The sequence below is a fragment of the Orussus abietinus genome, unplaced genomic scaffold (assembly GCF_000612105.2).
Source record: "Orussus abietinus isolate OABI.00-Male unplaced genomic scaffold, Oabi_2.0 scaffold34, whole genome shotgun sequence".
Lineage (NCBI taxonomy): Eukaryota > Metazoa > Arthropoda > Insecta > Hymenoptera > Orussidae > Orussus > Orussus abietinus.
The window spans coordinates 995199-1014548 of record NW_019394290.1 but is presented as its reverse complement, the minus strand read 5'-3'; the positions used below and the strand labels follow the sequence as shown (position 1 = coordinate 1014548).

The 19350-nt window shown below is 52.7% G+C and overlaps 3 protein-coding genes across 9 annotated transcripts; 2 read left to right on the top strand and 1 right to left on the bottom strand.

The window, feature by feature from the left end:
* Window positions 1–471: 471 nt before the first annotated feature.
* On the bottom strand, window positions 472–1416 carry LOC105696223 (kappaPI-actitoxin-Avd3d). The gene is made up of 3 exons (XM_012418489.2): window positions 1326–1416; window positions 1095–1262; window positions 472–666 (listed from the first exon to the last, which is right to left on the bottom strand). Exons 1-3 carry the CDS (start codon window positions 1393–1395, stop codon window positions 659–661), a joined length of 246 nt encoding a protein of 81 aa, XP_012273912.1. The 5' UTR covers window positions 1396–1416; the 3' UTR covers window positions 472–658.
* Window positions 1417–4472: 3056 nt separating this feature from the next.
* Window positions 4473–8632, top strand: LOC105696237 (aspartate--tRNA ligase, cytoplasmic). The gene is made up of 12 exons (XM_012418533.2): window positions 4473–4612; window positions 4907–4941; window positions 6004–6088; window positions 6193–6379; window positions 6562–6664; window positions 6857–7178; window positions 7301–7472; window positions 7544–7691; window positions 7786–7975; window positions 8071–8151; window positions 8226–8337; window positions 8433–8632. Exons 2-12 carry the CDS (start codon window positions 4907–4909, stop codon window positions 8594–8596), a joined length of 1599 nt encoding a protein of 532 aa, XP_012273956.1. The 5' UTR covers window positions 4473–4612; the 3' UTR covers window positions 8597–8632.
* A 635-nt stretch (window positions 8633–9267) lies between these two features.
* Window positions 9268–19346, top strand: LOC105696236 (schwannomin-interacting protein 1 homolog). 7 transcript variants are annotated; one of them, XM_012418532.1, is made up of 10 exons: window positions 10590–10858; window positions 10922–11148; window positions 11350–11684; window positions 11783–12124; window positions 12255–12753; window positions 12820–12917; window positions 16250–16361; window positions 16443–16783; window positions 16980–17191; window positions 17556–19346. In XM_012418532.1, exons 1-10 carry the CDS (start codon window positions 10752–10754, stop codon window positions 17737–17739), a joined length of 2457 nt encoding a protein of 818 aa, XP_012273955.1. In that variant the 5' UTR covers window positions 10590–10751; the 3' UTR covers window positions 17740–19346. The 7 variants fall into 7 exon arrangements, with proteins under 7 accessions (XP_012273950.1, XP_012273955.1, XP_012273954.1 ...); XM_012418527.1 differs by adding an exon at window positions 9268–9383 and having other exon boundaries at window positions 10793–10858; window positions 10922–11684; window positions 12255–12917; XM_012418531.1 differs by having other exon boundaries at window positions 12255–12917.
* Window positions 19347–19350: the final 4 nt, after the last annotated feature.

Here is a 19350-nt window from a genome sequence, read left to right as displayed (position 1 = left end):
CATCTCGGGAAGACGACGAAAATAAGGGAAGCCTCCGCGATTTTGAGAAGAAATCCACGAGATCGAGGACGGAGGAAAACGGGACGTTCGATTCGCCGAAAAAATTGGAAAACTACGAAACGAAGCGAGGGGAGACGGTCGACCTCGGAGAGGTTCCGAGATCTTCCCGGGAGAAGGGAAGTGGAGGAAAGACGTCGAGACGGAAGAAGAGCGCCGTCGAGGACCCCGCGGCCATTCTCCCCATTATGGAGGAGTCCGAGCAAAGGCGGATGCAAAGCCAGGCAGCCAGGGCGCAACGGGACGACGAAAGGGACACGGCCGATCGGACGCTGGGACTCGAGTCGTTCCTCGGAGGCGGCCGTCCTCGCGACTCCGTCTCGACCTGACGCGAGACCCCGTCCGTTTCCGGAACCGGGGCAACCTTCGAGGGTGCCCTCGGCGATGCGCGACTCGGATTGGAATCCATCGGGATTGCTACGCCTAACTTAATTTATTGTCCGTACAAATACAAGATTTACGATCGACGACGGCGACGACGACGACGACTCTCGACGAATTTCCCGGAGGTCCTTCCTCGAGGGGGATCGCAAGCCGACTCGGGAGAAAAAGCGGCGACGCGTTCGCAGGTAAGAGGTGTCCCGCCTGGCGGGCGCTCCCGTCAGACCCCTGCAACGAGAAACGGAGACGAGTCAACGGAAGAAAGCGGCGAGATCGAGCGAAAGCGGAAGGTCGACGGCGAGGGCGTGCCCGCCCTTTCGAGTTTCGATCGGGCCGACCGAGAGACCGGCGCTCCGGCCCGCGAAAACGTGCGACTGACGGGAAGTCGCTCCGCTCTCTCCTCTTGGTTCCCTCGGCGCAAACGGCGGACGTGCGCGACCCGGGCACGTCGCGCTTTCCTTCCCCCACGAGCCGAATCGTATGGTTCCCCCGCGGACTCCCGCGGGTTCCCGCTGTTCTTTCTCTGGTCGTCGTCTCGAGGTGAAAGTCTGCTCGCTGCCGACGTCCGATCGGACTGGAGACCGGCGATTCTCAGGGAGAGATTCCCCTCGAAGGCGCGCCCGAGGGGAATCTCTCGGCGGCGCCGAAGGACCCACCTTTGCACGTCTCCATGCACTGCTCCCTCGACAGGAAGTTGTTCCGGTTCCCGCCGCATCCGCCGTAATTGAAGGGAAGGCAGTCCTTCGCCCGCGAGTCGTAGCGATACCTCGGCATCAGCGCCCTGCAGTTGCCCTTGACCATCGGCAGCTCGCAGACGGTCGGAGCTGAAACCGGCGGCATTCGTCGAGCGACTCGGTCGGAACCTTCGAGGGACGCGAGCGACTCACCTGTCTTCGAGGGGGCCGCCGCGCAGAGGCACGCCAGCAGGACGAGCGGGAGGACGAAGTTTGCGATCATGACGGTCGGGTTTCTCTCGCGGTCTCGGGCGCAATGGCGGGAGCCCCTCGGGCCCGGGCCTTTATAGGAGTCGGAGCAGCGGGGAACCGACCTTCACCTTAGCGCAATTTTACACCTACGCGCGATTTTTCCTCCTCCCACCCCTTTCCCGAGCGCGGATCTCCTTTCTCTCGGCAGATTTCCCGCTCGGGGAAACGCGATCGGCCCGCGCGCGGAATTCCCCGCGACGCGTGCGCGTCTCCCGCCGCGCGGTCGCCCGGGTTCGTTAAACCGGCCGCGACGGCGCCGCGACGGCGACGCGACGGCGACATCGGCCCGACTGCCTAGCCGTCGATGAGCTCGGCCTCGTCGAACGAGGAAAGAGGGTCGACGACCGAGAGCGGACGCTTTCGCGGGAATTCCCTGCCTCGAGTTCGCGCCGCGTTCCCTCCGGAGGAATTCCATCCGCTCGACCTCGATCGTCCAGTCGACGAGGCGTCGAGCGCTCCCTTCGACCTCCTTCCCGAAGGAGAAGGCGCGGGAAATCCGATTCCCCGAGGACGTCCCGAAAAGCGACGTCGGCGTCGCGGGAGGAATTTTTACATAACGCTCCGGACGCGCCCCCCGGCGCGGACCGAATGGTGGGTCACTAATGGGGGTTAAAACGCGGCCCGACTCGCGACGCGAACCGGAGGGAAACGCTGTCCCTTCCTTTTATTATTTTCCTCCTCCGCCCCTTTCCCTCTCCGGGCCGCCGTCGCCTATCAAAGGGTTGTACCCGCTTCGAGGAAACGCGTCGTCGAGAGAGAGAGGGAGCGGGAGAGAGGCGGAGGCGCTTTAAAGGGTCGGCGACGATACTCGCGCATCTTGCACCGCTCGAGATCGATGCGGTTTTTCGTTTCCGCCGGGAAACCGCCGGGAAACCGCCGAGAAACCGCCGAGAAACCGCCGCGAAACGCGGAGGAGCGGGAGGGAGAGGGAGAGAGTTCCTTCCACCGCTCCTCGTGCGCTCCCATTGTTTCGCCCTCGACGCGACGTCGAGAGAGCGGATCGAACCGAGTCCCCCGCCTCTCCCTCCGGATTCGGATCCGAATCGGTTCTCGCCCACTCCGCCGTTTTTCCGCCTTTCCGCAGCCTGACCGCCGCGGCGTGTCCTTCGCGGAGTCGCGACGATTCGGCCCGCGGAGGGTCGATGATCGACCGAGCGTTGTCGACTCGACGCGGCCGCGGTCACCGCGCGTTATCGCTCTCGAATCCATTCCCCGCAGCGATAAACGTAACAAACGATTATCTGCATATTTCCGCGATATCTCTCTCCGCACGCGTCCATTGTTTCCCGGACGGAATTTCCATTTGCGAGAGCACCGATGGATTATCGTCCCTTCCCAGCACCCGCGAGAAACGTCGAATGCCTCGAAATCGAAACGAATCGAAACGAATCGAGTCCGAACGGGGTCGAGTCTCTCGATCGGAGTCGGCGGAGGAGGGAGAGGGCCCGAGAAGGAGGACGCGCATCCAAACGACAGATGGTATTTTGGCGTATCGCGATCGCGGGGGTAGGGGACGGTTTCCTGTATCGCGGGATATACGGGATATACGGTCCGGGCTGGCATCGTCGACATGTCGATAGCAGGCCGCGCCGCGCGATACATCCCTCGATATCCCGAGAGCGCCCCCGCCCACCCCGACCGCTAAATGCCCGGCCACCCCGCGCCGCTCAATTATCGATACTTAGCGTCCACCCCGACCGACCGCGACCGACCGCCACCGACCGCCACCGACCGCCACCGACCGCCACCGACCGCCACCGACCGCCACCGACCGCGACCGACTCCGACTCGTCGATCCCGCTGAATCGGCGAGCCGCGAGTCCCATTGTGTCCCCGCAAGAGTCTGGTACATAATAAAGCGTCATCGTCATCTCGAGCGATCGTTCGCGCGCGCGGTTCGAGTTCCTCTCGAGTAATGAATTTAGGGGGAGGCGTCGCTCGTCGATTAAGAGGGTGCGCGTCGACCCCGTCAGGCGCCGCCCGGCTCGAACTCGGGGCCCGAACTCCCGGGCCCCGAGTCTAAGTGTATTGGACTCGCCGGATGGTCGATAGGTGGCGGCGACGCCACCCGTACCCCGTTAATGGCACCCTGGGGGTATCCCCGGAGAACCCTCTCGTATTTATTATTTAGCGGGATGCGAGAGGAGAGCCTTGGCCGCGCCGAGTCGAGTCGAGTCGAGTCGAGCCGACCCGAGCGAGGGCCGCGAGGATTTACGCGAGGCCGCTCCCGCTCGGGCGGTCGCCGGAGCGGCAGCGGAAGAGATCCGAGAGTAATCGCGCACCCGGCGAAACGCTCTCCACCGCGCGGATAATGCGTCGACGTCTGCGGAGAAACGCACGGTCCGGTGGCAGCAGCTGCGGGACGTTATCGATACTACATTTCTCCCGATTTGACGAATTGCCGGGCGAGACTAATGGGGCGAACGCGAGGCCTCGGGCCGCGGCCCACCGATTCGGGAGCGACCAGTCGGCCGCGAGATTGCGAGGCGACCCTCCTTCGTTTTACCTCCCTTCTCTCCCTTTCCCTTCCGCCGGCGGTTCTCCGGCCTCCGGACGGAGACCAACAACGGCTACACCGATGCGGAAGAAAACGCGATTGACTCGAGAACGCTGCGACGTTACCATATTTCAAAGGTTTGACGTACCTGCGATCGCGCGTACAGGGACGCATCCGCGTTCGGTTTGCGACGCCATCTTGTCCCGGCCGAACGAACTCGCTTGCGTCGGAGAAAAGACGAGAGATAGCCACGACGCGCCGCTTCACGCCCCGAGATCAAGGGGGAAGCGCCATCTCTGGTCTAAATCGATTACTTAATCTATTATGGTATTACCATCACGAATACGTGAGCCGCCAACGGCAACTGGTAGATGGCACAGCCATCGCGAGTGCGCGAGCCTTACCAGAAATTCGTTGCGCCGCCCTTGGGGGCAAAAAACGGTGAAAGCTAACGTACGAAACCAGAGGGCAGCACACGATGCGATCGCGCGACCCTGCCCGTGAGCAATCTCCCAACTCATCTCTGCTAGAAGCTTGGGTCCGTGGTTACTCTCGTATCTCTGCTGTCATTAAAGCGATTAAAGCCACGTTTATCCGGTGCGGCGACAGCTGACGACAGCGATTCGGTCGAGACTGGTCGAGACGAGTAAAAGTTGTACGACCCGATTGAACGGACTGTTGTCTATTTGCGGTTCGTACTGTCATAAAATATCGCTTTTTCCGTCGGCGTGTGATTAGTACTTGTCACACTAATTTAGGTTAATATTGAAAGCTGCAGTATCGGTAATATAACCTCGATCCTTGGACAGGAAATATTCCGAACATGCATTTCAGAATTTAGTCTTGCACCGTGTCATCTACTCGTGGATCCATTTTAACGAGCAAACATTTATTATGCCATGTCCTAGTATTATTCCCAATTTGTTGAACAATGTGTTAGATCAATTTAGGGGTTTTGCTGATGCAATGTAATTTATTTTTGCAGATGGTTGAAGAGAAGCTTACGGGACCTTCCGAGGGGTAACAATTTGTATTATCATATTAATTCATCACTTGTAAACGTAGCGTTGTACGCATACATCGATTCTACTTTGAAACAGGATTTTGAGATGAAAATTCTTTTGCAATCTTGTACCTACGTAATTGAATGTTCTACATTTGCGTTATTGAATAAATAGGAAAAATAAAAATAAATGATATAACAAACTAGAAATGAATTGCATCCATTCGATCTTGTAAAATTTTCGAAAAGAACCATCAATACCATATGCGTGCATTTCAGGAATCATTTAACTTTGCATGATAAATCAAATTCAAGATTAGATAAATTTCCCACTGCTGAACTTTTGGTACAAGTACCGAACTGCTTCTTACCGCGTTATAATTAAAAAATGCAGTGCCGAACGCAGCATTGCACCGACTCGATAACCTGAGCGATGCACTTTTTCTCTGTTATTATTATGAGTATTCAAAAATGATAGGCAGCCTGCAATGTCTTTGTGTAGACATAGTAATACGAGTTTATCCCGTGGTATACTTTATATAATGTTTGTATTAAACAATATGTTTATTTTGCATATAGCTTATGGCTAATCTTCGGGTTCATAATGGATACAAAAGGGCAGAGTTCACCTGCTGATAATGCAATGCATTGTATTTATAGTAATCACTATCTCAAGGCAGAAGCATTTTCTGGTCAGTTGACGGATGTACCACGAAGTCTCAGTGTCGGTGCGATAGGGTTTCAACACTTTTTATTCAGTTTTCTTATACATTTTCTCTTGAATATATTATGATTAACTCAATTTGAAGCATATTAGTTAATATTCAACTTTTGGTTAATTCCTTTTAAATGGACACAATTCGATTTGATATTAGTGCTACTTCTTTCCTGTTCGATGGGTATTGGAGCAATGGAACGCATTATAGATTTTCATTCATATTTTCTCTTCCTTGCCTGGACCTTATTTAATTTTTTAATCGCGAATGTACAAAAGTGTTTAAAAATAAATTCTGTAAATTCATAGAAAGCACTTGACATCTTAAAGCATGTGATTTATGAACCATTCTTTTCTTTTGCAGTAATGAAACATCTAAGAAAGCAATGAAGAAGCAGCAAAAGGATGCAGAGAAGGCAGCAAAGAAAGCAGAACGAAAAATACAAGCTGTGAGTGATTTTAATTCAAAATAATATGACAATTAAATGTTTGTAACTATATTTGTAAACACAAATAGTTTTCATTCATAATTAATCATCGACTTAATTTTCAGCAATCACAGCAAGAAAGTACAAGTGACAATGAAGATATCTCTATTGGAAGGTACGGAGAGACTGGTATAATTCAGAGCTCGGACCTGCATATTGAAAGGAAATTTATTGACATCAAAATATTGAATCCTAATGTCGCCGAACAGACCATGTGGTTGAGAGGACGATTACATACAAGCAGAGCAAAAGGTACTTAGTTCAACATTGTTTCAAAATAGATCAGAAGTATTTATTCATTTAATTAGCTCGGAATGGACTTCATTTGCTTTGTTTCTTTTAATGTCAATATTATTACTAAGGAAATATGTTTTACTTTCGTGTCCGCTTTATCAGTTTCAATATTTATGTTCTCGGTTATATTTTACTTGCAGGGAAACAATGTTTTATAGTTCTGCGCCAACAATCCTATACTGTGCAGGGACTAGCTGCAGTGAACGAGAAAATCAGCAAACAAATGATCAAATTTATTTCAAAGTACGTGGAGAAAATGCTCAAGGTATTTTGTTTAGGGCTCTGTGAATATTGATTAGAGCTTCATCGAAGTGAAGTATGGAATTTTGATAGCACATGTTCAAATAATTACGGTTGATAATCTACAAATCCTGTATGCGTTTCGGCATATCTTTAAAAATTCAAATAATAATCTCAGTTTTCATTTGACTTAAGCATCACCAAGGAGTCGATCATTGATGTGGAGGCTACTGTAAAAACTGTACCATCGAAAATCGAGTCATGCACCCAGAAGGATGTTGAAGTGCACATTGAGAAAATCTTTGTAATTAGTGCAGCCAAGCCACAATTACCTCTTCAAATTGAAGATGCTTCGAGACCTGTTACGGAGGCCGATGATACCGTACTCAACATCAAAGTCAACCAGGATACCAGATTAGACAACAGAGTCCTGGATTTACGTACACCCGCGAATCAAGCAATATTTCGAGTAGAAGCTGCAATCTGTAAACTCTTCCGTGATATCCTTACTGACATGGTTAGTATTCCATGAAAACTATACCTAACGTTACACGCTATTTTGAGCAAAAAAAAAACTAAATTATATCGAAAATGTCACGGTAAACTTGTCAAATATAAAGAACTTTTATGTTGTGACAGGGTTTCGTTGAGATTCACACACCAAAAATTATTTCTGCAGCGAGTGAAGGCGGGGCAAACGTTTTCAGTGTCTCCTACTTTAAAGGATCGGCATATCTAGCGCAGTCTCCCCAACTGTACAAGCAAATGGCCATTGCTGCTGACTTCGACAAAGTATTTACAGTTGGTGCCGGTGAGTCGTTTAAGTCCAACTTCTTTATATAATGTTCACGCTAAATGTGGTTTCTTCATGATAAAATTTAGTTTTCAGAGCCGAAGACTCCAATACCCACAGACATTTGACCGAGTTTGTTGGTCTCGACTTGGAGATGGCTTTTAAATATCATTACCACGAAGTAGTCGATACAATTGGTCAAATGTTTACGAAGCTATTCCGAGGGCTTCGGGACAAGTTGGTGTATTTCATTTAATATCTCGTTGATTTTGCTTATATTCCCTCCTGACTTGAATTGCTGATGATGACTGACTATTATTTTGATTCCTAGTTATGCTGAGGAAATAGCAGCGGTCAAGCAACAATATGACGTAGAGCCTTTCAAGTTTTTGGACCCACCGTTAAAACTAGAATTTCGTCAGGCTGTTCAGTATTTGGCTGAAGCTGGCGTGACAATGGGAGAGGAAGACGACTTGTCAACTCCCGATGAAAAGCTTTTAGGCAAAATCATTAAAGCAAAAGTAAGAAATTAGGAATGTTTTTGATTCCTTGGATTCGATTTCTGCAATTTTTCGTATCGTACGTTATTTGAGGTGAGACGTTTTTTCTGTTTTAGTATGACACCGACTTTTACATTCTGGATAAGTATCCATTGGCTGTGCGACCCTTTTACACGATGCCCGACCCCAACAACCCGGTAAGTGCTTCATCTACTCTTACAATGTCCCTCGACGTTATCGACGTATATTGTCGAAAGTAATTATGTTACAGAAAGTCTCAAACTCGTACGACATGTTCATGCGAGGAGAAGAGATCATTTCTGGAGCACAGCGGATTCACGATCCCGACTTTCTTACGGAGCGTGCCAAACATCATGGCATCGGTACGGAATATGTAACTTTACCTTAAAATTCTCCGTTTTGGGTATTTCTTTCAGCAATTTATTCACCGTTTCTTACGAATAACATATTATTTTAGATATCGAGAAGATCAGATCGTACATCGATGCCTTTAGATATGGCTGTCCACCTCACGCCGGAGGTGGTATCGGAATGGAACGAGTCGTGATGCTTTATCTAGGTCTCGATAATATAAGAAAAACGTCAATGTTCCCTCGTGACCCTAAACGACTTACGCCATAACACGTGTAAAACTGACTACAACTTCTTTGACCGTTTACCGCCACATTATTTTCCGTCTGGGTAAATAGGCCAAGATGCCCGCGTACAAACAAGTTTACCATGTGTAACTTTGCTTTAATAAAAACATTTATAGGATCATTTATACCCTAGTTACCGCGCCCCTTGACACCGAGAACTCTACGTATCGTGCATACCTCGCGCATTCCCTTCAAGTTACAAATCCCGCGGGAAGGTGGTCAGCTACCGTTTTAATCGGTCGGAGCTATCGCGTTCTTTATTAAATTCTCCATTTTCTTCCTTTACAAGAATCGGTAAATCCCAGCGAATATCTCGACGCGGAATGTGTTCAACCTTCGGACGCGTTGTATTCCGAATCGTGGGAATTTCGAGGAACGAAACGTTGAAGGGTCCAATTATCAAGAATCGCCGCAAATGACAAAGTGAGAAAGGAAACTCGACGTTTCCCGATCGCAGAGCCTATATACGGAACTCGGAGAATCCGATAGCAGCCCTAACGAAAAGACGGAGCCGCGTAGGCGCATGCGTTTCCCACAACGAGAGGGGATCACCCGACGAGGAAGATGAACTCTAAGAGAGAAGCTCGAGCGTGACTTCGAGGACGGTCTGGTCGGGGCGTGCCGGATTATCGAGCCGTGCGAGGGGCAAAGAACGAGGAAACGTCTCGTGGCGAATCGACGAGAAAGAGAGCAGCCCTTCCCGGGTGATGCGAGGATCTCCAGCGGAGTCCCAGGAGCCTGCCTTCCAGGGGTAAAGGACCTCACGCCTCGTAAGTACCACCCAAGGGGTGGAAGCTAACGACCCGGCCACCCGAAAGCCCCGCGAATCGCGAAACTCACCTCCCGGGAGACGAAGAGCCTCTCGATCGCCTCGCTCTTAATCCCCGTTGAAACGAAAGCCCCGCTTTCTTAAGAAGCACCTCTAGGGATTCCTCTTCCTCCGCCTTGCGACGGCTCCCTTCGACCTGGAAGGAACGCGACGTATCTCTCCGGCCCGGATGCCCGATACGGTGATCTTGGGCAGGCGGAGACGAGCCCGGAGATGGAGTTAAATATAAATAAAGCGATCGATGAAACGGTAGGAAGGCTACGCCGGGACGACTCGTCTTTCGCGGAGTGGTCGGTGTAATCGAGTATCGGGTTCCCTTCAAGAGCGTCCACTTGCACGATTCGATGCTCCGTTCCGACGGCATCGAGTCGAAGGAAAGCCCGGCGAGAGGCGAGGTCGGTCCGAGAGTGGCCCCGGGAAGTTCTTACTTCCTTTTCGAGTCGAATTAGTCGAATTTTGGCCCGGGTAAAGGTATCGTTGCCCTTTGGAAGACGGAATTTCGGGAACCAGAAGGGAGGCTCCGGGCGATCGATGACCGGCTCTTCGTCATCATGGCGGCCTACGACGCCACCGCGTCGAGAGGATCCCCTGACGTTGATTTCGTCGCCAAAAATAAGAAAGAAAAAACGTTTCGATTACGCGTTCCCTGCCCACTCGGTAGAGCACACCGCGCGGCAACGTCTCGTATTCCGTAAACGAATCCGCGTTATTAAAAAAATCAATAAGGGTTGCCCCTTGGGGCTTCGCTGGGACTCGCTCGTCCCGATGCACCCCTGGACGATCGAAACCGGGGGCGTACCCCTCGGGAACGCGAGCGGGGGTCCTCGTTCCGGCGACACCCGGAGAGCCTCGGCGTCCCGTAGACTTCCGTATCGATCGCGTCGAGGCCGAGGATTCCCTTCGGCATCCGAGAGCACGACGCGGCCTCGCCGGCGGGGAAACGTCCCGCATACCTTGGACGCGACCTCCACCTCGTCGGGGCGCTGTCCGCGTTCCCTCCACCTTCGCGGATCCGTCCTCCTCGTCGGGGACGGTAGCGCGCGCGCGTGCGAGTGCCTCCTCCCGTCGGTGTGGGAACCGAGAAGGTAGGCGCGCGCGCACCCACACGCGGACACGTGGAGTAAGCGCACCGGCAAGGGTGGCTCCGCGAGTCGATAAACCGGGCCAGAAGGCGCAACTGCAACATGGTGGACGGCGAGTCCCGTCCTCGGTCTTCGGCCGCGAGGCACCGTTGACTCCCGGCCATCTTCGGGGCTTCGTCTCGTTCGTGGACGCGACGAGGGCGGATCGAAGGGAAAGAGGATGCCGGATGGCCGACCGAATCGCCGCTTTCCCCGTTTCCCGTTTCAGAGGCATCGCGATGCGCCTCAAGGACGCCGTGGTCTCCGTTCCCCTGCATCCCGGATTGAACAACAAGTGAGTGCATACCTTTCGTTCGCTCGAAGCCGGGGGCGTCAATGTCTTCTTCTTCTTCTCCAGTCAGCTGCAAAGGGGGAGCCTCGGGCCTGAAGAGATCGTCAACAGCAACGACACCTCCGCGACGTTCGGCCCGCAGGAGGCAGGAAACGTCGACTGGTCTTCGGCGAACGTCGAGACCGTGGAGAACTCGAAGACCGAGAACTGCCGCAACGTCAACGACAACAACAACCTTACCGCCTCCAGACTTTACCGGAGCAGCTCCGCGGAGAGTCTCGCCGACTTCGAGGGTGACCCTCCTCTCTTTCTCTTTTTCTCTTTTTCTCTTTTTCTCTTTTTCTCTCTTCTTCTCGACCCGATCCGGCTCTCGAACTCCCGGGAAAGGAGACTTCCGCGGCCCCGACCCGCGGGCGTCCGGGCGGAGTGGAGGGAGGGATCGGTCCGAGTGACTCATTCGTCGGATGTTGACCACGTGCGTCCGGTGTTCTCAGGGCGTAACTCCGCCGGCTCGTCCTCTCGCGAGCTCACGCCCTCGGAGTGGTCGGACTGGTCGGAGGAGGGCAACCTGCCGTCGGGGTGCCGCGGCATCGTCAACCCCAACTACCCCGGCTTCCAGCACCTGGCGCCCTCGCTCTTCTCCGACAAGGACTCGACGGAGGACGAGCAGGAGGCTGGCTCCACCTCGGCCGAGACCGGGGCCGAGACCGGGGCCGAGACCGGGGCCGAGCTCGAGGCGGACGCCGACTCCGCCGAAAGCGTCAACCACCTCGAGGGCCAGAACTCCGAACGGAAGCCCTTCTACGAGAAGCTCAAGTTCAACATACAGGTACGAACGCTCCTCCGGGACCTCTCCGGACGTCCCGGTTCGCGCGCGAGAGGAACGTCGGGAGAGCGGTGACGGAGCAGAGTTTCCTCGTGTCGCAGACGGTGACCGCCCTGTACGAGTCGGTCCTCCCGACGTCGGAGAAGTGCATAAACTACGTCAAGAGCGTCCAAGTCAGCAGGTCCGAGGAGAACCTTTCTCCGGAGCCCGAAGGCGTCGAGGAGGAAACCACCACCTTGTCGCCCTCGAGTCCCCGGAAGGAGGCCGATCATCTCCGAGGAAAGGAGAAGCTCCGCGTCCCGAATCGCGACGTCGACCGTCGTCCCGCGAATCTTCCGGACGAGGTGGAGGTCCTGGAGCTCTCCACCTCCGTTAAGGAAACTCTGCAATTCCCCGAAATCGAGGAGATCCTCGACTCCGGGAAGACCAGCGAAGTCGGAGACGTAGGTTTCCAAGTGGATAAGAAATTTCAGAAATTTCAGAAATTTCAGAAATTTCCTGGAATCGAGCGACGAAGCTCGAGGGTCGAGGGGGTCGGAAAATTCGTTCAACCGTTTTCGCCTCGTTTTCCAGCCGGAGGAGAGTCCGGTGGAGCACATCGATCTCATCCGCGAGGCAAAGGAGCTGCCTTTGCCGCCCGAGTCCAAGATAGGCAACCGAGTCGGGGTCCGGATCCAAGCTCCGAAAACGACCGACGAGGTCGAACCCGGCCCCAAGTCGGAGGGCGATTCCGAGGAACCCGCACCCTACGTTAAACTCGAAGAGATCGACCTCCTGTCTTCCATCGGCAGAGACATCGGAGTCGACCTGGAGAAATACGTTCAACCGGTTCCCGACGTAGTGGCCATGGAGGCCATGGACGCGCGTCCCCAGGTCCCGAAAGACGTCACGAGGGAGGACAGGGAGGACACGAACAAGCTGCTGGACCGAGATCTCCCCGAAGCGAGCTCCGCGGATTGTCGGAAGAAGGAAAAGATGGCCAGAAATCAGGCCAGGAGGCGGCAACAATCGTACTCCGTAGTTCCGCAGAGGCGTCCGGATAAGCGCAGGGCGGACGCCGACAACACCGCAGGTAAAGTCATATTCGGTAAAGCGTTGCATCTTCGACGGCGTTACATCGGACGCGCCTCCTTTGCAGGCGGCTTCGACGTTTACAACATCGAGACGGCGATGCCGAAGATCGACCTGGACGCCATCGAGTCGCATCTGAGGGCAGCTCGAGAAGAGGAGCGCAGGGTAAGGCGGATACGTCGTTTCTTTCCACCTACGATCGGTCCGCTCGGAAACGCGGTCGTCTCGCGTGGGTGTCGCCAGTCCCCGGGTGCGGCTTCTTCGAGACGAGATCGGTCGCGCGGCTCCGGGAATAAATAGATTCGGTGGAAGGGCTTCGTCTCGGTATGTATCGCGACTTCGGATTCGATGGCCACCGCCAGTTTCGTTTCTGGCTGCGACCGATCTCTCGAAGGGAAACGCTAACCGCCACTTGGACGCGGGACGTCGAATCGAAAAAAATGATTCTTGCCGGAACGCAAGCGACGCCGGAATCGGGACGCGGCTCGAAAAACGTCCCACCACATTCCCGTCTTGGGCAATTTTCCCTGACGCAGGGGAGACTAGGTCGAGATTAAGGTCGAAGATCGTCGGCTCGTTTGGAAAAGGTGCGCGCGGTACCTCTTAAGGTCGACCGAGAAGGCGGACCCTTGGACCGGCCGACCAGGCGTGTCATAATTCATCGACGTTTCCGCGATAAACTCTGACATTCAGCCGCTATAAATAAGTCGAAACCGTGTACCGCGATTGTCGAAGAACTCGCCGTCGGTGCATCCTCGTCCCGAAGGTGGCCGCGTCGGCATCGAGGCTCCGTCCAGTGATCGTCGATCGATGACGCCGATCGCCCCTTCCGGAGAGAATGATCGCAACGAGACGCCCTGCGATCCGGCCCAAGCATTTGGATTTGGATTTATCTGGAAACGTTAACGGAAAGATCGGTCAGGTATGTCGATCGTCGAGTCGTTCGACTTCCGTGAAAAAGAAATAAAAGAAAAAGAGAAAAATCAAGAGGGCGAGTAAATATGTTTTCCAGTGCGAAGATTCCAGCACTAAGATCGTTAACTACGAGTGGAAGGAACGTTCTCTCGCAGCGGTTCGCGTACTAATTGGCTCCATTGGCCGTTTCATTGAGACAATCGATATCGTGGATCCGATCCAGTCCCACGCCGTCTAAGTTGGACGCTTCAGAGAGAAGGCTGTTCGTTAAAATTGCGATGCCATCGTATGCAAATGAAAAGTGATCTCCCGTTTCGCGTGGCACGACAACGAGCGGCGATCGCGCGAAGGAAACCGGGGCGTAATTTCTCCGATAAGCGAACTCCTCCATTCTCCGAAAGAAGACCATTTAACGTTTTCACCGATAACGATTAAATGAAAAAATTTCCTCGGGACGTCGTTTCCGTTCCCTGGGTAGATTTTTCGAATTTTTGTCCCGGGTGATACCGAAAGCCGGATAACGAGCAAGAGACGCGCTCGAGCGACCAACCACGACGCGTGCAACGTCGACCCACCGCGGCACACCTACTCCCGGATAAGACACCGAAAAACTGTCAATCGGGGGTTAATTGAGAACCCATCGATTCTCCGCTTCGTCGCCACTTTCCTCGCGCGGTGAAACGCCGTTCAAAAATACCAATAATCGCGTGAAATATGTTTTTTCGTTATTCCACTTTCACCGGATGAAAACTTACCCTGCAATCGAGTCGAACGGTTTTGACATGTGCGCAGTTCCTTGTCGGCTCGCTTTCCTCTCGATCTTATTTCGAGGGATTTAAAATGCTCCGAATAGCCGTAAATGAAAAATCTCGCACCGATTAAGAATGAAATAGCGTTTTTTTTGGCAACGTTGGCAGAGCTTGGTTGGAAACGAGAAAATGGGCTCGGGAATGACGGATCGACTACCGAGATGAGTACTCGGATCGCGCAAGTGTACCGACACTTGTACACGCCGATCTACGGGATCGCTCCAAGAACTTTCACTACGCGGCCTAAGCCAGAAACTCCGCTCGCAATGACTCAGTTTACCTAAAACGCTCTACCGAGTCGCGCTGCCTAAAACGTTCTACCGAGTTTGGCTCGTTTCCCATTATCTCGATTATCTCGGCCCGATTCCGCTCGAAAAAGTTCGCTCGTTTTATGTTTCGCCCCGCGCGGGAAAATGGGCAGCAGCAATAAATCCCGGCGACACTACAAGAAGGACTCGCGATTCGTAACCGATCTTTACACCTTTACTTACGACAATGACTTCGATCTCGTGAGTGAAGCGTCGTCTCTCCTCGACACCTGTTGTCGACCTCTCGCGCTCGCCTGGAGTCAAAGAAAATCGAGGATTTGACGTGCTCCAAATACCGAGCTACCGAATCGTAAAATGGATACTCCCGGGCCTCGATCGCCCAAAAGCGTGGCTAACGATTCGATTTTCCGGGGAAACGAAGGTCTCTGTCCGCGTCCTCGAATTAAATTCATTTTTATACCACGGCTTCGCGTAGAGAAACGAGCGGAAAGTCGTTCGTTGATAACGTATCAGGAAATTGAGAACATCCGGGGCCGCGTGGAGTACCAACGGTTTCGGTAATTATGGAGTCAAAGCGTCCAATTAATAAATATTCACCGGAATCTACGAGACTCGTTTATCCTTTAAAATCTATAAAGAATACGTTAATGATCGAAACGTTCTCCCCCAATTTCGTCAAGTGTAATCGCTACCGAAGTTGTCAAAATCTCGCATCGCGCGGTCTAACTTGGCGATTTCGAGGAGGAGCTCGGACGACGAGCACTCGATGCAGAAAATGTAGATGGAACCACCTCCCGGAACCCTTCCACTACATATAATCGCGTTTCTCTTGCCGACAGCAACGAGAAACCCAGTGAAATGGTTTCCGATGCCTCCACGTCCCGACAGCGACGTTTCTCCCGAACCTAACGTCAACGAAACGCGCCTCGCGTCTCGCGTCTCTTCGAATACCTACGGTTCCCCGCGAGTTATCTTCCGGGAATTCCCCGGAATTCCCCGGAATTCCTCGCAATTCCCCGAGACGATACCGGCCGATTTTCGAGTTTAAAGAGCAATGCCGACGTCACGGCATCTCGATAGTCGCGAATTGCTCTCGAGTCGTTCGAGTTCGACGTCGACGTCGACGGCTCGAGGCCACCGCGAGAGGCGACGATAGGCGTTATGAAGACTTTGGCTGAGGAAGGAGGCCTAATTTATATTCTCCAGGAAGACGAGAGAGTCGTCGAAGTCGTGCAGGCCGTCGCCGCGGGTCGAGATCCGGAGCCAAAAAATCCTGAAAAGGGGGACCTTCTGGCTCGCTTCGACAGAGTAATTCAGGGACACCCCGATGTATCCCACGAGGTGCGAAAGGGCGGCGGAGCTAGAAAACGCTGTTTCCATTACCGATATGTAACCGATATGAGAATTGTATTATTTCCAGGTATTCCGCGAAAACCTGGCAAAACGTTCGCAAACCGTGCCGAGTCCGGAGGCGACGTTTCTAATTTTGAATCCCCGTTTTCAGCGTCGAAATGACCGAGAGGAGATCCGGAGGAGGCTGGCCATGGGTCCGGATGCCGAGGACCTGCGGGCCGAGCGAGGAAGGAAGCCCAGTCTGCAGACTCGTCTTCAGAGCGGTGGGTATCGCCTTCCTCTTCGAGATTGTAGATTAGTCCTGTATTCTTCCAACGAACCAACGAACGTAACTCGGCTCGCAGGTATGAATCTGCAAATCTGCTTCATGAACGAGACACCTTCGGACACGGAATCCCAGGTATCGGAGAGCGACTCGTCCCCGGGGCAGACCCCGTCTTCGGGGACGAAGCTGTCTCAGCCCTCGAGGCCCCAGGTCCTCGTCTTGCCACCTCTGAGGCTGGAAACGGACTCTTCGGCTCCCGTGGACGAGGCGGATTTCTTCGCTCGTCAGGCCAGGCTGCAAACCGAGGCCAGGATGGCCCTGGCCCAGGCCAAGGAGATGGCCCACATGCAGATGGAAGTCGAACGGCAGAGGCTCAAGCAAAGCCCCATCACCGAGATGGTTCGGTCCAGCTTGGAAAAGGTTGGCATCCGGCGCCCGAGTCGTTTCGGGGTTGGCCGCGCCTTGGGAAAGCAGCTTCCGCAAAGAGGCCTACCTCCCGGTGCCCGTGACGTTCGCAAGGCCCATCCGATCGAACGGGAACTTCGGCAGCGTTCTTCCGTTAAACCGAAAAGGGACCTACGCGTCCTTGGTATTTCAGGATTTCGTTATCTTTCAGGTTGGAGTTCAACTCGGGGACGAGCGACGTAGATTATCGAGGGTTCTCTTGACGGAGCTTAACGTGGCGCAACTTCAAATAGTGGCCAACGATCTTCACGCTAGGATCGCATCGTTAAACGAAGCTCTGGTAGAAGGTCTACTCAGACGAGATGATCTTCACATGGAACAGGACTCCATGCTGGTGGACGTCGAGGACCTTACGCGATATCTGTGAGTACATCGACGGCTCCGACGTCTTCGTCGCGATCGTCCTTTTGCACGTTACCTGCAAATTGAGCACATCGAATTACATTCCCCGCCGGAATCACGTAAATCCACGATATCTGTACACGACGTTTAAAAGATATTACGTCCCTTTTCTTTATCATTTATCTAGGGAACGTGCATTCAACGTCCTTCCATCGGTCTCTCCTATTCGCAACGCCTTGTTCGACCTCGTTTTGAAATCTTGCGATACTCCCTGTCGCGTATTTCCGCTTGTTTGATTTTATTTACCGTGCCTGTGCACACCCATTCTCTTCCTCCTTCAGCAACAAATAGAAGGTGTGAGAGCGGTTGGTGTATGTTTGCACAGAGGTGCCAAGCAGGAGTCCCTGAAGAGGCAGGGTCTGGCCGCTCGGGGTGACAATCAGCCGCAACCCTCGAGTCGTCGCGTGCAGATGCAGACACGGAAGCAGAACCCGCCTCCCCAGGGCCAGATGAAGATGTCCAAGCCAAAGATCATGAACCGCGGCCTGATAGGCTTTGTCAGAAAATAATCATTCGCCTCGAGACTGCGCGGTCTCGTCGGAAAGCTGGCGATCAGCTCGGAAATCATTTATGCCCATTACGATCCGCGGCGTTAGCTTCTGGTTATTCGGCGCACGTTCCTCGGTGGGCAAATTCTCGGAAGAAGAAATAAAGTTACCGAGGGTACTACGAAAAGGAGATACGTAAACTCGAAGGAGCTCGTAGTTTTGCGGTAGCGTTTGTGTACGAGGAGTCGGTCAAAAAGTAATGGCAATTTGTACGTAATGTTAACGCTTGCAAATTGCCCACTTCGAGACTCACCCTCGTCTACATAAATATTCAGAGAAATTCATAGACTATACATTGTACCGTATGAACTCAAACAAAAAATACAAAAAGTCGAACGAAAGGGGACGAAATGGGCGCCGCTCGCAATTGCATAATGGTTAATATTTATCAAGTTTTTATATGCATAACGTATCGGTCTCCACGAGCTGCGGGACGAGCGATACGACTCTCCAATCCGTCAATCCCCAAAAAGCCGACCACGAATAATCGCGGTATATAGATTCTTGATTTTCCTGAATATTTAACGGAAGGAACTACGCTATAATATACGTTCCAATTCAGCAATTTCAAGTAGTTTCGTCCACCGCTCCGTACTTTTCATTACCAGATTTGCAACCGTCCGATGCAATTGCCGATACGGAGAAGCTGGCTCGATCGAAAGGAGTCCAAACGTGGAAGACTCGAGAGCTCGCGTTCTGACCTGGGAAACACGCGGAATCGAATGATCGCTGATTTTAGGCGGAATTTTAGGCGGAATTTTAGGCAGCTCGAGTAAGGTACCCTGCATTCTTACGGGACCCCGTAGCCCCGGTTTTATCACGCCGTACATGTGTTTATCGATCGATATCGCCTCTAACTAGCGTAGCGAGGACATAGAACAATAAGCATTTTTAAGCGTTACACCTTAAACCAAGAGACGAGAAGGATCGGCGCGAACAATTCCCATGCAACGCTAGACAACTAGTTACGATAGGTTTGCAAAATTGCCCTCCCGTGCTTGCGATCGAATGCCGAATCGCAGTAATTTTGCAAACGTATAGTGCAACGACTATAGCCTCCATGTCCATGAGCGATATTGAAAGCTGAAATTTTCCTGCATCGTTGTGTCCACGGCGTAGCAATTGTGCCGCGACATTTCCACATATATCTCGAGTCGTAAGCGACCGCGATCTAAGGAGATGCAACTCCTAACCGCGGTATAACGTTTTTACCTATTGTTGTTATTAACAATTGTCAAGGCGATTCCCTGCGAGTGATCCACGTTGGTTAAAATCGCCCGAGGAATTAACGCGGAGTAAGCGTAACCACCGAAAGACCGGTGTAAGATTTACGCCTCGTCAAACGTTTTCATTTCAATGACGTCGCGAGCTCGAGCGTTTTTTAATTACACTGGACACTCGCTTAAAGGGCATCGAAGGAAATGCGACGTAATTCGTACGCAAATCGAAAGGACGAGGAACAGTCGAGGTTTCGAATTAAAGAAAGGAATTCTGAACCTGAAGCTTCAGGGAGAATCGCTCGATGCGATGCGGAATAATTTCCTGAACGTCTACGCGCAGGATCCAGATCGG

Coding starts and splice junctions, on each gene's coding strand:
- LOC105696223 (XM_012418489.2), bottom strand. CDS start 1,395: ATGATCGCAAACTTCGTCCTCCCGCTCGTCCTGCTGGCGTGCCTCTGC. Junction 1,263..1,325: donor GGCGGCCCCCTCGAAGACAG/GTGAGTCGCTCG, acceptor CGCCGGTTTCAG/CTCCGACCGTCTGCGAGCTG.
- LOC105696236 (XM_012418526.1), top strand. CDS start 10,752: ATGGCCGACCGAATCGCCGCTTTCCCCGTTTCCCGTTTCAGAGGCATC. Junction 12,125..12,254: donor AGACCAGCGAAGTCGGAGAC/GTAGGTTTCCAA, acceptor CTCGTTTTCCAG/CCGGAGGAGAGTCCGGTGGA. Junction 17,192..17,555: donor GAGGACCTTACGCGATATCT/GTGAGTACATCG, acceptor ATGTTTGCACAG/AGGTGCCAAGCAGGAGTCCC.
- LOC105696237 (XM_012418533.2), top strand. CDS start 4,907: ATGGTTGAAGAGAAGCTTACGGGACCTTCCGAGGG. Junction 6,089..6,192: donor CAGAACGAAAAATACAAGCT/GTGAGTGATTTT, acceptor CTTAATTTTCAG/CAATCACAGCAAGAAAGTAC. Junction 6,380..6,561: donor ACATACAAGCAGAGCAAAAG/GTACTTAGTTCA, acceptor TTTTACTTGCAG/GGAAACAATGTTTTATAGTT.